Genomic DNA, 17,625 nt, shown 5'->3' with positions numbered 1-17,625 from the left:
CCGCGTGCACGCCTGTGTCCGAACGTGATGCCCTCCCGAAACACCTTCCTGCGGCATGTCTCCAGTTCTGTGCTCCTCAGAGAGAGAGAGAGAGAGACATGGGGCTCCTGGAGAGGGTACGGCGGAGAGCTACAAAATTAATCAAGGGACTGGAACATCTCTCTTCGGAGGAAAGAAGAGAGTTGAGCCTCTTCAGCCTTGAGAAGAAGCGACTGAGAGGGGGTCTCACCAATGACTATAAGCCTCTTATGGGAGGGTTCCAAGAGGCTGGGGCCAGGTTCTTCTCAGTGGTGTCAAGCAATAAGACGAGGCAACAGGCATAAACTGATGCACAGGAATTTCCACATGAATATGAGGAAGAACTTTTTTTTATTGTGTGGGTGGCCACTCTATCGAACAGGCTGTTCAGAGAGGTTGTGCAATCTCTCTCCCTGGAGATACTGAGCCCCCGTGCCGTGCGCTCTAGGATGACCCTGCATGTGCGGGGAGGTTGGACCAGATGACCCCCTAGTGCATTCTGCGATTCTATGACATGGGGAAAAAAAGCAGGGGGGAAGCTCAAACTCGGCAGCCGCCTCCGCAGCGCCGGCCTGGCCCGAGCGGCTCCTCCCGCCGCTCTGCCCGGCGCTGGCTGAGGGCAGCGGCGGCTCGGCCTCCGCGGGGCCGCCCCCGGGCCCGCCCCGCCGCCAGGTGCGGTGCCGCCGCCGCCCGTGGGATCTGGAAGTGCAGGCACAGCGTGTGCCGGGCAGGGAGGCTCCTGAGGACCGGGCTGGCGGGTGCCGAGCCGGGATCTCCGCCATGAGCAAGATCTCCAAGTTCTTCAAGGGGGGCGGCTCGGCCGCCTCCAAGGGCCGCAGGGGTCCCTCGCCGCAGGAGGCGCTGGCCCGGCTGCGAGAGACGGAGGAGATGCTCAGCAAGAAGCAGGAGTACCTGGAGACGCGGATCGAGCGGGAGCTGGCGGTAGCCCGGCAGCACGGCACCAAGAACAAGCGAGGTGAGTGCCGGCCGGGCCCCGCGCGATTAAATCCCGGGAATGGAGCGCTCTGGCTGCGGCGGGGACTCGGATCTCGCCGGGGCGGGCCGGGTCACCTGGCTCCGCAGGTGTACAGTGTGGTTCGGCTGTGGGCTCCGAGCAAGTATCACCACACGCGAGGCGGGATGGTGGTTTTGGGTCTTCGGCATCTATTAGTGTTTAATGAACGGTGAATTAATATAGCGGGATGGGATTTTGTTATTCCTCACTAATTTGCTGTCTGTGGTTTCCTGTGCAATTCACCTGTCCGTGCTTTGCACCACAGTCGATGCTGGCTGGGTACACGGAGGGCAAAGTACTGCTCCTCAGCGAGGGGAGGGAATTGCTGTTTGGGGGCTCAGCATTGGCTGGGCAGCTGGCAAAGGAGATGAAGGATGTGAGGATCTCCTGTATATTCACGAATAAATGCACATTATCCCCATTGCTGACAACTGAGGAACAAAGTGATGCAATGATTTGTCCAAATCATGTAAGAACTATATATGCAACCAAAAAAAGAATGTAGCTAACAAAGCAGTAGTCACTAATGCTCTAAGCTATCAAAGGAGAGGATGCTAGGGGGTCAAAAGGTCTGGCTCCTATGTATACTGCTGTTGTCATCCCTGGGAAGCAAATGATAGTAGTCAGTGTCTTGGGGATATACAGGCCTCAGAGAAACAAGTTAATTACTTCCTGAAGTCACATGGAGACCTATTTGTGTACTCTGAGCTGTATTTTAATTTAAATGCTTCAAAACAGAAGAACATTTTGAGTTAAAGATTTGTGATGTAACAAGAAAGCAGGTCTTTTGCCTGTTCTTTCTGTTACTCAATAATTTAAAAAATAATGCCCTGTAAGCTCAAACTTTAGAGGAGCTGTTAGAGGTATTTTGGTTAGCTCTCTAATGTATTTGTAATACTTTAGCATTTAATAATTATTAGCAGAGGCAGTTTAACTAAACTAACTTTTAGTTAGAATGGATTTAAAATTGTGGGTTAAGATGGGACAGATTCGAAGGCACATCCAGAGGGAGTAAAGTCACTTGAGAGCTTAACTGAGCCAGCTGTTTAAGAGAATGGGAGTTGCACACTTGTCCCAGTCTCACACTTTCTACTCCCCTGGCTTCAGCTGGAGTGTCTCTTGGTTCCTTCTCCAAGCACCTGTGTACTGTCACAGTTCAACTGGAAGCTAACTTGCTATGGGACAAAGTGACCAGGTGGCTCTTAGGGCTGAATTCATTGTGCAAAAGCCTGAGCTGTCAGGCTGGTGCGAGAAAAAAGGTTGGTCCCTATGACTGTAGCAATTCCTGGTTAAATCCCAACATGCTGCTCTGGAACTTCTTCCCAAACCTGAACTATAAGCTGGCACATTTTCAGGAAGAAGAAACATTTCCTGCCTCACTCCTGCCCTTGTGCTGCTCCCTTCCTTTTCCTTAGCAGAGCTCCCTGAAGGGTGTGTTTCAGAAAGCTGCATATTTTAAAATACTGTGGTTTTCTTTGTCTGGGCTGTTATTTTTACCCAGGATAGTTTAAGGTCCGCTTATCCAGTTGACCTGGTAGCTACATGAGTGCTTGTGCACCTGCGAAGGAGAGGGTGGGGCACAGACAGGAAAAATAACTTGTTGGGAAAAGGTGGATCTGCTTCTCCTTTAACTCAGCTGTTTGATAGTGGTTTCAGGTGTGTGTTGGTCTTTTGCTTCAGGCATGCAGTATTTTATATCTGAAGCTTTTCTCCCAGATCGTTGTTTCCAATGCAGTGCTCAATGAGCAATTTACCTAGTTTTTTATCTACAAAATTATTCATGGAGTTATATTGCAAACTGATCGTGGTTAAAAATAACTGTCTTTTTATATTGTCATTTGCTCAGGGACCAAAAGTTAAGAACAGTAAAGAGGGAAGAGTAGGGCTAAAATTCAGTGTGACAGTTTTTATTCACACCAAAAATGTTTCTAAAACCAAAATGGGATAACCTAAGTGCAGTCAGAGGAGAAGCAGTATGAACCACATATTATTTAAAATATAACCCTGCTGTGCCAAAGTGCTTAAATTTAGAAGGATAGCCAGTGAACTTAAAACCCCAATAATACATCTTCTTTTGATATGTCAATTGCTTTGCAGTTTAATTACTGTTGATTTACATATGGCAGCATATTAGCAAGTGTACAGTACTGTATAGCTCAGAAAATCTGTGCTGACCACCATCTATTGGAAATATATTATGTAAACATACACACAAATGAGAGAATGAAGGTTTTAATCTACACTGCCTTGTTGAAGTGGGTGTTTCAGAGGGACAACACTGGTAATTTTAATGTAGTTTGTTTCGGTTTTTTTTTCATTGCATCTGCGTAGAAGCCTATGTGTACTTAAATGGGTCTGTCTGCAACTAGAGCAAGATGTATGTAGAGCTAGAAACTGCACCAAATTAGTATGATCTCACTTGATTTTTATGTGCATGAGTCTGAGTCAGTTGCACCAGCACAAGAGAGAGCAGATTCAAGCACCAGCAATTTCTCATGACTTCATATGATTCTTGAATGGGTTTCATGTGACATCAGTAGACTTAACTTGATTTGAAATCTGTAATGTGCTAGCTATGCCATAGATGTGAAACATCCCTGAAATACTCCTGGCTTTTCCTTTATGAAGAATCTCTACAGTTCCTGTACCTAATCTGGAATTACCTCTGCTTTTGATGTGATACATTTCCAGCATTCTCCATTAATATCTGATTGTAGCTAGACCACTTCAGGGGTTTTTGTTTGCTGAAATTCCTTCTGAAGAGGTTATATCATGACAAGCAATATTTTTATCACAGTTAGCACTGACTTCTAATGCCTCTCCTTTCCAGGGACAAAATATTTTTTTAATCTCTTGCTGTACTTTTTGGGAGTTTCTCAGTTTCAGCAAGTGCACAGCTCCCAACTCCATCTACATATTGGCTTTTCTTCTCCATTATTTTGAATGATATTAGAAGAAAATTTAAAGAACAGGAAGTGATACTCAATATTTGAGAACTTTGTTTAAAATGAAATGCGTTTTCTGAAGCGTGCCTGTAATTGTGAAAGTAACATACACCTGAATGTGTGTTGTTTCAGCCTGGTGTCTTTCACAGATCCTAAAAATATTAAAAAAACTTAATAAAAAGAATAAAGTTAAGATAAGCCATCCAGAATATGATTAAATCTTAACCATAAAAAAATCCCATCGTATTACTGAGGACAAAACCTATGAAGAAAGTGTGAATAACAGTGAGGATTTCACAAATAGATGCTGCTAAGTATGTTGTGTGTTATGTTTGGGCAGGGCTTATGTAGCTGTGTAGCATTCCTTTTCCATGAGGTGTAACCAGGAGGCTGTGGAAGCCAAACAATGATGTGTGTTAGATGGACAGGACAGTCATGCCTACGGTAGGCTGTGGGACAGGTTGGGAGTGAGGGGTTTTGGCAGGGACATAAAGGAGAGTCCTTGGTGTGTCCTTGCTCTGTGAGTTACAGTGATTGTTCTCTGACTTTCATGATCACATTTCAAGTGTCTTGCCATGAACTGGAATACTTTTAACTGGTTCAGCTCATTATTATTCTTGGTTTTGCTCCTCAGTTGTAACTGCATGTGGCTTCCTCCACAAGGCTTTAAGGACTATGAAGTGCTGAAAATGAGCCTAATTAGGGTCCTATCATTTTTATGGCCTCATCAGCACTGTCTTTGGCTGTCCCTGGAGTGAGGGAGGTCAGAAGCTGCAGTCCATGAATCCCTTGCAGGCCTGAGGTGGAGGTTTGTGAACTATATCCAAGAATGAGACCTGGTATTTTCACAGTGGTGTTACATCTTCAGAAGAAACAGTCTTATCCTACTTCCGTAGTTTTCTCATTGGAATTCTAAGGATTATTAGACAACAGTTTTATTTCTGCTTCAGAAGATGATGAGCTCGTTGGTGCTTTCTGTACTAATGGGTGTTGGTGGTGGGCTTGACAGGTAAAGGTGGTATTACTGCACTGTTGCTTTTCGGTCTGATCTGTCATGAAGCCATGAGAAAGGTGCCACAACTCTTATTATGTCATTACTGCCGTTTTTCATTTTGAAATGTGGATATTCAGTGTGGCCAGGATTCTTATTGCGCAGCTGGCGATTTCTGCTTCCTTAACAAAGTGTCAGCATTGTAGCAATATTTAAAAATGCTTGCGATATGCAGTGGAAAACCAGTAAATGTTCTATGTACTTTGTAAACACAGAAAAATAGATACCAAATAACAATGAAATCCTCTTAAATTAGTGGTTGGAGCTACTGTAGGAAAATACCCTGCAATAAAGGACAGTCATTTAACACAAATCAGGAAAATCATACAGCGTGGTGTGAATTTATAATGCTTTGCTTGATAAGGAAGGAGTATGAATTTATTTCCTATGAAGTGCTTTATTCTGTAAGTCGCTGGTAAAACTAAAGAGAAGGAAGATAATATGTTGCACCACAATAATTAGGAAGAGCTGTTTATGAATAGCTGACGTCAGAGAGAATTTAGCTTCTCTGTGTTTTCTTGATTTGGGCGTGGTTTAATTAAATGATCTTGAGATTTTGAAAACAACTGCTTTGTGTGTAACTGAGGAAATCCATTTTCTCTGTGAGCAACCAATAATAACAGCAGCATTGTGGAGTCCCATTTCTGAAGAACACTGACTAAAAATACTGCCCATGATAGATGCTTGTTCCAGCTGAAGTCTTTCTGCATCAGTTTATTAGTGCTCCTTAGTCCACAGGGCCTCAGACTCCGCTCTGGCCCAGCCAGTGCTATGCACAGTTTCAGACTGTTACATTTGTCTGGAACCTCTAGCTTCCTAACCTAAGAATCCAGGATCAAATTTGATCCAATGGAAGCTAAGAAAGGAAGTGGCTGGTGTCTTAACTCTACAAATACTAAGCATAAATAAGCGGGGAAGTAATAAGTAGGTAAAGCTTGTTGGGGATTAAATCAATATTAAGTATTTTAGAATCACCAGTGAGACTTTTACAATTCTTACATTTGCTGTGTGCATGGCATCATCTGGAGTTTGTGCAACTTCTTCAGAATATGCATGATCTTTGAACCATCCCCCAAAACCTGGGAAAATCTTGGATTTGAATGCTGTGATTAATCTGTTGGGGTTGTGGTTTGCTGTCCTGAAACATCTCACTGCAGATGGTGGAATGCATCTTAGCCTGTGTGAATGCCTGTCCTTGTGCAGCTCATGATGAGTAATTTTGATCAGGTTGATTTAAGCATTTGTCAACAAAGCATTGATATTTTTAGTGTGCTGTTATACACCATAAATCTTTGTGCCCTACTTGGGGGAATCCTAATTTAATTTGGAAAGTTGTGTACCCAGTGTCAAGGTTCAGTGTTATTGCACATGGACAATTTTAACAGGACTGCAACAGTAGCTGCTGCTTTTGGTTGAGTTTGGGGGGGCACAGGGCTGCTGGAGCTTGCAGGCACTGAATCTGTTTAAAAAATTAACTCTAGGAGACAAGGGAAGGAAGGGGGATGCTAATAGAATTGAAAGAAACCAAACAATGGGTTAACTCAGTCCCTTGGTTTCGTTTGGTGGGGCTTTTTTGCCTGGCACACGTGTAGTTTGGAAAGGGCTCTCATCAGGAAATGCTTGTGGCAAAACTGTGTGTTCTACACCCTGAGGCCAAGAGAAAGTTCTTTTCTCCTCATGCTTGTCACGTGCATTTATTCTGGTAATGATTTACTCTGGGCAGAGTACGCTGCTCATAACTTAGTGAATATAAAAGACTAATCTCAACAATTTACAAAGATAATGGGGTGTAGCTGGATTTGACTGTGCCTGTGTCTACAAAGTTCTCTATGTTTTTAAATTCTAAGGTTTAAAGATCACATTCCTAAGTGATTGTAAGAAATAGATGAACTAAAAAATGGAGTAATGTATGTAACTCATCTGCCTGGCTGGGCCATTTGGGCCCTCTGTTGCACTTCACAATTATTGCTGCTGAGACAAAATTTAAAAAGTGGTTTTGGTGGAGTTGTGGTTATCATGGCAGATCTTCTTACACTGTCTTCCTTAGGTTTTACTTACATTTTGCAGCTTATTCTTTTCTTCTCTCTTCTGTTTCCTCCCTTCTGACTTCTCTCTGATGTTTTTCCTTTTCCTTCCCATCTTCCCTGCTTTGCCTGTGTGCACAGGATGGAGTTCAAGATCTCCCACAGTGGAGGAAGACGCTGCTTTTCCTTGTGGTGCTAAAAGGAGTTAATCTAAAAGAGGCTTCCCAGCATGTTCATGCAACAGCCTGCTGGTGATTAGCAGGCTGCCGATCTGGTGTGGCCAAAGTTTGTCTCCCTCATAGTAAGGTAGGAGGGTGAGAATTATAAATTCTGCAGGTCAGCTTGGTGCTGAACTACTTGTCCTTGCATTTCCTATGAAAACACACAGTGCATTTTGCCTCTTCCCATTCTAGCTGCCTTACAAGCGCTGAAGAGAAAAAAGAGGTATGAGAAACAGTTGAATCAAATTGATGGGACACTTTCGACTATTGAGTTCCAGAGAGAGGCATTGGAAAATTCCCACACCAACACAGAAGTGCTCAAGAACATGGGTTATGCTGCACAAGCTATGAAAAAAGTACATGAAAATATGTAAGTGTTTTCTAGTAGCTTCCAAGTTGAACTTACTAACCACTTTCAAATTATTCCATCACTACAGACTGTTGTATCATAGTTTTGACTTAATTTTTGGTTCGGGCATTGAATGTCAGGAATGCTGTTAGTGCTGTAGTGTTATATTTGGCAGGAAAATATATTTTCCTAACAATAACTCTAGAAGGAAATTCACTTAACTAGTGAGATCTGTTTTCTTAAGTCTATCTTGGCAGTGGAGAGTGGTCTCTGTCCTTGATTTGTCTAGAAGAAAGTCTAATAGAAACTCGGTGGACTCTTTTCCTTAGAATCCATAAGCTGGACTGTGGGATTCAAAATACTAAATAGATCCATCTCCTTCCTATCTGCCCCTTCTAAAAGAGAATTACATTTTTATTTTCATAGGTCCTATATTGTTTCAAGGGATGTTTTTCTGCCTGAACAAACAGAGTTAAATCAGAAGGGTTGTTCTGGGAGAAATAAACAGGAACTGAAACAATAATGAAGTTAACAATAAGGGGAAACCTTTAAATGGGGTAAAATTCTGTTAAGTTCCCCCCAGCTCTGGTGAAAGCTTAACATCAAAAAAGATTCATAAAATCATAGAACAGTTTGGGTTCAAAGGGACTTTTAAAGACAACACTGTCCAAACACCCTGCAGTGAAGACGAGGATCTTCAACTAGATCAGGTTGTCCAGAGTCCATCCAACCTGACCTTGGATGTTTCTAGTGATGGGGTATCCACCATTTCTGGGCAACCTGTGCCGGTGCTTCACCACCCTCATTTTAAAAAACTTCTTCCTTGAATCAAATCTAAATTGACCCTCTTTTGGGTTAAAGATGTTACCCTCTTCTCCTCTTTTTTATAAACCCCCTTTTAAGCACCAAAAGGCCTGTAAAGATGCTGACCTTGGGGATCTGGTCATGGGCTGTGACTGTCTGGCAGAGGTATGAGGAGCACAGAGAGGGAGAGATGCAGTCTACTGCAGTTTGACTTATGTTGTAATCCCAGCATGGAAGTAGGTGGACTGGGTGTAGGTGAGGAAGATTATTGCCAGTGAATTCTGCTGTTTAAGGAGTCATGGGCATAAAAAGAAAATAGGGTCTTTTCAAGTGTGTTCTTGAAGTACTCCCCCTCTGTGTTCTGCAGGATTTGAATGATATATCTTTAAAAAAATGTTTCCGTGTTACCTTGCCAGGGATTTGAACAAAATCGATGATTTGATGCAAGATATCACTGAACAGCAAGATGTTGCCCAGGAAATTTCAGATGCTATCTCAAACCGAGCCACCTTTGGTGATGAGTTTGATGAGGTTAGTACTTCAGGCCTGTGAGTTTTAACTCCATAGTTATTTTGCCGTGCAGTGGTTTGTTTCTCAGGAAATGTGGATGTGAAATTCCTTGGTTCTAGCTTACCCTCTCCAGGACAATTGTATAATTTTATTATAAATATAAAAATGAAATAAAAATATTCTATACAAAATATATAATGCACTAAATAAAAATCTGCACATGTAAAAATATAAAAATTATTTTTATTTTTGTCTAAATTTTAAGAAAAGCATTTTTAACTATACTCCTGTAGTTATTCTCATTTGAGCTTCGGAGGAAGGTCACTGAAACATGTAATTTGTACTACTCCAAGTGGACACTGAAACATATAATTTTTTGTTGCTCCAAATAGACATCCATTTGACTTAAGTGCATGTCCCTATGTCATGGACAGGCTGCTGTTCATAATTCTGAATATTTGGACCATTTTTTAAGGTTGTTTTTGGTGCTTGGAGATGCAGGTCCTTTCCCTGTTGTTCAGACCACAGAAGTAGGTCTTATAGGTGGAAGTAATACCTCTTGGAGGCAGTAAGGTTTCATTCTAAAGCTCTTTTCTTCTGAAACCCCCACAAGGCATTTAGGACCTTCTCAAATTTTGTTGCAGTAGCTTTCATCCAGTGCTCCCAGATTTGATTTTGTACATCTAAACAGGATATAACTTATTTCTGATCGAACTATGGTTGAGGACTCAAGGGTCAAGGTTACTCAAAATTCTTGTAATCTGTGGAATGCAGAGATGGGTATCATGCTCAATATCACAACCAGTTTTGTTTTGTTTTTCAATTTTGTTTCAAAATGGCCAAGCACTAAGAATGGTTTGAAGAATGTCCTGAATGCTGAAACCATTCATTCTCTTCCCAGCTAATTTGTTTCTAGGTGCCCAAATGCACAACAAAGAAAAATATAAGTGCTATATTGCACATATTGCCTTGATTGGAAGTTTCATTCAACAGTTCTAACTTGTTAAAAATAAGAATGATTCTTTGTATTTTGTTCCCATTACCTGCTTTCCTGTAATTCCATTTAGAATGTAAATAGACTTTCCAAGAAACGTTTATTCATTACTGGCACAAAGAATGGGATTTGGCCTGAGCTTTGAACAATTGAAAAACATCCTATCACCCCAAACAGCTATACAGTGTCTTACTTTTCAACAGTGCTTAACTTTTTGTAGTCTAGGCTTAGTAAGCATGTTACAGATTGACCTAAGGAAGTTCCTAAGGGATCCCAGTTGAAGCTGATGTGCTTTGTTCTCCTTTGGGAAACAATCCCGTCACTTGGAGCGTCATCGTACCAGCTTTTGCATAGGAGCCTAACACTTAGAGCACTTAGCAGTAACTGGGAAGCCTGGTTTGTAGGCTACTCTACATTAAGAGTGCTAGAATCAGTGACTTAATTGCTGGGATATAAGGTGGTTTGTGTTGAAGGATAATATTTAATTTAATTTTTTTTTAAGGATGTTTATTCCATGCACTTGGATGCTTTTTCTCTTAACACGTGTGCCGTGGCTGTAAGGAGACCATGGAAACATGTGATTTCTCCTGCTCCAGACAGGCACAGAAACATAAGAGTTCCTTTTCCTGGGTTGGCACAGTGTATGTTTACCTTAAATTATAAAACCATGAGAAGGTAAATACAGGTATAAATCCTGTGGTGGTTATGCAACTATCATTTTAAGTTTGACATTGGTGATAAATGAAGTATAAATGTGTAGGCAAAGCCCAGTTCAGTATCTAATAGCTCCAACTTTACTACTTTTTTTAAACTTCCCCCACCCCTCTCCAGTTGTTTTTGCCCATTGTTTCTTTGAAACCATTTTATCAATGTGGCAAAGATCCATTTCTCTACAAATATGTAACATTTATCTTCCTTTCTTTAGGAAGCTTCAGCTGAGAAATAAGTTCCTTGCTTTTTAAAAAAGCATACGACCTTTTAATTTTTAGCATTGTACGAGTAGATTAGATTGTCTGTCCAGATCAGCCTCTGCACCTAAAAGCCCATGAGTGCTGAATGCTTCAAGAGTGAATAACAGGACCCAAAGGACAGTTTTGATTCCAGTGCTGCTTTGAAATCACATATAATCCTGGACTTACAGGATAGGGCTGAAGCATAATGTTTAATGACAATCTGCCTTATAACCACTGGAAGGTGTTTACCTTTTAAAATGGAAAAAAGGCACATTAAAGTTAGAATCCATTGAAGGGTACAGGCTCTAGATTTGGAACAAACCTGAGAACGGCAGCAAGGCTTTTTACTCTGTATTTGCCTTTTTGGCATGTATTGTACTGCTGTTAGTTTTGTTTCTGATTTTATTCCTTGTCCTGTTTCTAACTTCCATTATCCTATTTTCAGTGTTCAATTAAGGTTTACTTAATTGCCCATACTTAGTAAAAATTACACTTTTTAATGTGCTGTTTCTTGATATGTCCTTTCAGGTGTAAACTGTTTTTTTTTTGTAGTACTTTGCTTCACAGTGGTTAAATGTGCCCTTGCATTTGTAAATGATGTTTTCCTTGAATTTAGGATGAGTTGATGGCAGAATTAGAAGAACTGGAGCAAGAAGAACTGAACAAGGGAATGAGAGATGTCAGGTTGCCAAGTGTTCCGTCCACATCGCTGCCTTCTCGCCCTGGTAAAATGCCTGCTTGCCATTATGTATTTCTCATTATTAAGCCATGCTGTGAGAAAGGGGAGAGGAAAAGAATGTTTCAGATATGCATTTAACTCTGTCGTAACTTTTCAAATGTTATAAATTCATTTTCCTATTTTTGTATCTGCTTAACAGAAAAAGCAGAGTGGGATTCCATTTTTCTCTGTGAAAGCATTTAGGACCAAATTCTCTGAAGATTTGGGGTGACAAACTCAGCACATACCTTGCACATATACTGATGAATCTCCTACTGAAATGTAGTAAGATCATTGAGGAATGATCTTTTTTTGCCTTTTTTTTCCTTCTTTTTGGCAATTAAATCCTCAGTCTCTTTCAATTAGAGTCTGACCTAGATTCCAAATGTTTATGTCATAAAGATCCAGCTTTGCAGGGTAGTGGTTTGATATTTTCTACTGGTACTTTAATTGGAAATGAAGGAGGCATTGGGAAGCACATATTTAAAGACATATTTTCATTCCTTTGCTTTCTTTCTACTGAACAGGCTTATTCCCAGTACTAAGCTGTAGTTTTATTTATCTGTAGTTCTGCCCTGTTCATTTTGAATTCAGCCAGAGGCAGTCAACTTTTAATACACTTTTCACTGCAAGTTGAAAGACTTGCTGTGACTGACATTAGTAAGAGAATGTAAATATTTACTGGTAAGGACAGCACACATGTGACACAGGTTGTTTATAGTTTCTGCTACAGAACAGGTTACCTAGACCAGCTCAACTCAGATGCTATGATAAGTGTTTTGGCACATGACATTTAAATCTTGAGAAGCAGTTTAAAATGCTCAAGTGGAGACTGTTGCCTCATCTACTGAACTCATCTACTGAATTGCAGAACAGTTAGTAAAAAAAAAGAGATTTAGAAAAACAGTGAAAATTTAGTTTGGCCATTATGATTTGTTCATACATTGCCTTCCAGATCCAGCTGTGCTAGTTGATATTTTTATGAAATGCAGACCATCTCCATGTGATTCTCACTATTTTAATTTTCTACTTCATGCATCTGAATGACTGCTTCAGGCAAGATGAGCTGGTTGCAATTACATAGTTCAAAGCTGTGAAAAACTGGCTTATGCTTTCTGAAACTCTCTGCTTACTTAAACAGCACAGCAACAGACCAGTTGATGGATCTATAATGCATCAACTGGAGATGCATGTTGCCCTCCTGATTTTGAGGATGAGGAAACTGCAATGAGCGAGGCATAATGACCTTCCCCAGTTACAGAGTGGACCTGTGACACTTGCAGAATAGGGACTGAACCTGTGGTCCCCCGTGTGCCTCTCCCACCCTCAGTCCCCAAAGGGTAGTAGCAGTTCCCCTCAAGACAGCAGCTGCTGGCCCTGTGGCTGTCCCAGGCAGGAGCCAGCTGGCTGTAAAGGTGCACACACAGGTGTTGGACCCAGCAGCAGTGTTCCATTGGTGGCTGGAGAGATGCCACTCCTGACGTGCACAGCCCACAGATGGAGGAGGCAGCCTGAGGTTGAACCTGGGCTCTTGGGTGTCAAATTTGTGGGTCAGCAAATGAAGACAGTTTGGATGAGGTTTTAGTTTAGTGCATGCAGGTGATGTGTGATAGGAGATTTGGGTACAAAGTGTGGGGCATGATACAGTGCTGGGAATTGCTGTTAACACAGCAGTTAACTGATGTCACCTGAGTCCAGAAATGTCTTTATCCATTTAATAAATGACACCATCCATTAAAACAGGGTGAGTTCATTCAGAGCAGAATTCATTCTGCTTGTGCAGAACCTCTCAGCATTATTTGGAAAGGTAGCAGGATGTGCAGCTGGCCAGGATAGGTCACTTTTGCTCGTTTACATGGGGGTGAGAGAACTGACAGCATTCTTGTGGGCCTTTCCTGGCTGTGACAACCTTTAGAAATGAAATGTTTTTTCTGTGTGAGTCTTTCAGAAGGAATGACGTCAGACCTGTATTATGAACTTTAGGTTCTGTAGGAAGTATGATGAGGCAGAATAGTCACATCTCTTATGAGCTTCATTCCTGCATTACTCATGTTTAGCTTGCTACTCAGTAAATTGGTCTGAGATCTTCACACAGAAAAGCACTATGCAAGTCCTCATGCTAATAGATACAGTGGTTCTGATTGTTACTTTAGTTGACTGTTATTGTCTCTTTATCTGCAGCATCGACCAGGAAACGAGCAGAGGATGAAGATGAAATGAAGAAACTGGCTGCCTGGGCTTCATAAGAGCATGGTCTTTTTAAAACTCCAAACATTATAGTGCAGAATGTAAAGAGCTGTACTGCTGTTTTATAATCTCACTGATTTAGTGTGGTTGCATTTCATACAGGCTGGGGTTTTTTATGGCATGTCTTGCTGAGACTGGTGTTACTGCCATATTACGGAACTAGCTTAAAAACCAGCAAACAAAATAATTAAGTAGTTGCCTAAACCTTCAGGCATATATTTTTTTTCAGCCTTGTCAAGAGATTTGTTTTATTATTAGTATCAGTTTTTAATAGGTACTATCTTACCATATCTGTTGGTTTGTAAAAACCTGTGTGCCTCACTTATGCTCAAAGCTGGATTTGTTTTTGAAATGTGGAAGTTAAGTAAGTTGTCAGGGCCCTATAACTAGAGGGTTATTTGGTTCAGACTATTTTAATATTAGCAAAACAACTTAATACATGTCCTCACTTGCAAGTTCTTTGAGCCCAAGAATTACTAACAATTCATTTGGACATGAAGATTCAAACAGTCTGCCGGGAGCAACTTACGGTGTCCTAGATATTAAGAGGAAGCTCTTCTGTAGGCTTATTGAAGTGGGATGTGTTACTTGTTTTGTTTTAACTGGACACAATGTCCCATGCACTTCTCTAAGTCAACTTGAATTGTATTTTAGACTATTTCTGACTAGGTTACAGAATTACAGTGATTGAGGACAGCAAAACACTTAGGTTCTTACAGATTCTTGCCAAACACTACTGATTTTCATTAACCCTGTCAAAAGTTCAGAAGATATTTGACCTTCCTGTATTCTTATCCTCTTCCTTGTCTTTCTAGGATGAGTCTTTACTTAGTATGATAATACTCATCCTCACAGAAGGAATTAGCAATTCCTTTCTTTTCTCTTTACTTTTCTCTTACTCAGCTTGTAAATGATAATAGTACCAGTGTGTTGCATTTGCAGTTGCCTTTTTAAACCCTGGTTAGAAGCTGATTCTGGGTTACTTGTGAAGTTGGTGTGTTGAAGTCCAACTGACAGCGTTTTAGCCTGAGGAGCACGTGCCACTCTTGAGTGCTAAACTATTACATATATGGAGAAACTGCTGTTCAAATGCAACCCAAAAATTAAATAGGCTGCTTTGTACTAACAAAATATTAAACAACTCTTAAGCTCTATGCTAGTAGCCTGCTGTCAAACACAAGGAAATAGTAAAATACTATGGAGTTCTTTAGGGTGTAGGAAGCAGAGTCCTTGATCTAGGCTTCTTGTTTTCAAATGAATTTAAATTTAGTGGTGACTGAACCACCTGGGGAATAGTGGTGGACTTGGTTTCTGTAGGTCTTCAGCAACAGATGACTGACCCCTTCTCCTGCAGGCTTTAGCCTGTGATTTGCTGGGTGTTCAGCTTCAATAGGCTTCAGTAGCCTTCAGCTTAGTGGATTTTAGGTTAAGTGTAAACAAATATGTGTTTCTAGACGTGGCCTGCTCAGAGCCTTTCAAGTTGAGCCCCATGGATAAAACCCAAAATGCATAAACCCTGTGGAGAGATTGACTTTTTCAGAACTTTCATTCTATGTGGAGGAATTGCTTTTGGATTGTATCTGTATGACAGCTGAATCAAGTCTTGCCACTTCAGATAATTTGCTTGCTGGAAAAAACTGTGCGTATTAATTCTGTCCTAAAATTTGGAGGTACCAGGAAAATTGTCACTTTTTGTTGAGAATAGAGAAAGTCTGGAATTATTTTTGTTTTAAATACAAAATAAAACATAAAAAGAAAGGGCAGAATTGCCTTAAATTTAAAAATACATTTTGAGCTCTGTAGGAGTAGGAAACCAAATACTAACAAAATGCTACTTGGTTTTAATGCTTGCTGAAATTCAGCATGAGATGCTAGCTGAAAGCAAGAGCATTTAGGAAAATAGAAAATATTCTAAATTATTTCAAACCCATTTGCTAACCCTTCTGGCTTGAATCCTGTGTTCAAAGTGTGTAGTTTATGTAGGTCTCTGAATTGGATACAAAACATATTAGCACACACTGGGTGCAGGATCATGTGAGGCTGGCAGTGCTTCTGGACACTTCTGGTATTTCTAAATATGAAGCCATGCCTGCATAATCCCATGGTTAGTTTGGAAAAGCTGGCTTCCAGGCTCTGTTCTTGGTTGAATTAGTAGTTTAGCAGTGTTTGGCTCTTATGCAGCCCTTGGCATTATTTAGAGTGCTCTATAACCTAATGGATCTCTAAACTTCCATTTTGAAACTAAAGTGACTTTAAGTCTACTTTGGAAAATGTGGGCCTGCTGTTTTTGAATAAGAACTTTCCATGTGAACACCCCTCACTAGAGACAAAAAAAATCCTGTAGAGATCTTCTTTGCTAACCAGTGTTTGACTTCCAGCAATGTTTTGGCCAAGTGTTGATCCTGAAGGAGCTTCAGGTGCGTTCAGTTTATTAATCTCAGACCAAGCACTTTAAAAACAAAATGTTTGAAAGGTGAAGAAATGAAACTCCATGTTCAGGTGAGCTGCTCTGTAGGCTTATGTATAGTGGCTGGTGATCCTGAAAGACAGATTTATGTACCAGTTCATAGGCCAGGATGTGAGGTTGGTGAAGTTGTATTCAGAAACACTGTAGTGATGTACAGAAACCAAAATACACCATATGGACCTCCATAACTGCAGTGTTTGTTGCCATATTTTTTTGGGACACCCATTTTCTTCAAGGACAAAGGGGCTGTAGGGATGTAACTCAGCTGAAGGAGTGGAGCTTTCCTTGTAAATTCAGATAACAGTGGGACAAATGGCTCTTTCTTCTTTGAACATATGCCTCTCTTCACGCCAGGATGGTATTTGTTTAGTATGTAAGCAGTCAAGAGTGAATAGTGTCAATGTGTTATTGTAAATGTACCCTATTAACTGGAACATATTTTACAGGAGGACTATGGTAGCAGATGGTGTACTGTAACTGACTTCCTTCTTGTTGCTTATTTATTCTGAGATTGTTTTTTCTCCTAACAGGCTTAGAAATTTTTACCCTGGATAACTTTAAAAAGGGGAAATATATTAATAAAAAGTGAAACTAATTCATATATGTATATATATATACACACACTGTAAATAAATCTTTTGGTGTCATGTTTGTGTTACATGATTTTATTAAATTTCTTTTCCTATCAGGCAAAATTGTAAGTACTGTCCTTACACTGTCATTAAGATATAGTGCTCTTTCAAAGGATATTTTGAAACATTTGTTTGATGTATTAATCTTTCAGCAGCGAGTTAGCATTCAAGAATTCTTTTAAGTTGATTTGCTTTAAAAAACAACCAACAAAAATCCACACCCCAGTGTAAGCTGTGGTGTTTGGGCTGCATTCCTTCACACTTAACCATTGTGTAGCAAGAAATTATTTTAATTTAATATATCGAAAATACCTCCCTCTCCTCCCCTCTGACCCAAAGATATTATCATTGTTTCAGTGATATGTGTTTTTCACTTTCCAGGCCTTGAAACGAAGCATGATCTGGTCTTTTAAAAAGGAAAAAGAAAAAAAAAATGATAGGCAAGGATGAAGTGAGATAAATACAAAATGCATTTTTTCATTCATCTTATTAAAATTTCTTTAAAGTCTGTGTGTGTGTATAGTGTCTCACCTTTTATGTAAATGCACATATATTTATATGTATGTATGAAATGCTGGAGAAGAGATTTAGGACCACTATTCATTATCTGGTATGGAAAGGCTTCAATTGCTTGGGCAGCTTCTCTTTTCCTCTTTGTAAATCCTAAGGGTTTTGTC

At 40.5% G+C, this 17,625-nt stretch overlaps 1 protein-coding gene across 1 annotated transcript; it reads left to right on the top strand.

Annotated features, from left to right (window-relative positions):
- Window positions 1-603: 603 nt before the first annotated feature.
- On the top strand, window positions 604-17,011 carry CHMP4C (charged multivesicular body protein 4C). The gene is made up of 5 exons (XM_023920834.2): window positions 604-994; window positions 7,467-7,644; window positions 8,844-8,958; window positions 11,501-11,609; window positions 13,784-17,011. Exons 1-5 carry the CDS (start codon window positions 799-801, stop codon window positions 13,846-13,848), a joined length of 663 nt encoding a protein of 220 aa, XP_023776602.2. The 5' UTR covers window positions 604-798; the 3' UTR covers window positions 13,849-17,011.
- The last annotated feature ends 614 nt before the right edge of the window (window positions 17,012-17,625 follow it).

Source organism: Cyanistes caeruleus, chromosome 1 (assembly GCF_971803275.1).
Source record: "Cyanistes caeruleus chromosome 1, bCyaCae1.hap1.1, whole genome shotgun sequence".
NCBI classification, from domain to species: domain Eukaryota; kingdom Metazoa; phylum Chordata; class Aves; order Passeriformes; family Paridae; genus Cyanistes; species Cyanistes caeruleus.
This window is presented reverse-complemented; position numbering and strand designations above follow the sequence as displayed.

Excerpts from the sequence above, each read along its gene's own strand:
- CHMP4C (XM_023920834.2), top strand. The coding sequence starts at position 799 with ATGAGCAAGATCTCCAAGTTCTTCAAGGGGGGCGGCTCGGCCGCCTCC. Across the intron at positions 7,645-8,843 it reads AAAAAAGTACATGAAAATAT|GGATTTGAACAAAATCGATG; the intron begins GTAAGTGTTTTC and ends TTACCTTGCCAG. Across the intron at positions 11,610-13,783 it reads ATCGCTGCCTTCTCGCCCTG|CATCGACCAGGAAACGAGCA; the intron begins GTAAAATGCCTG and ends CTTTATCTGCAG.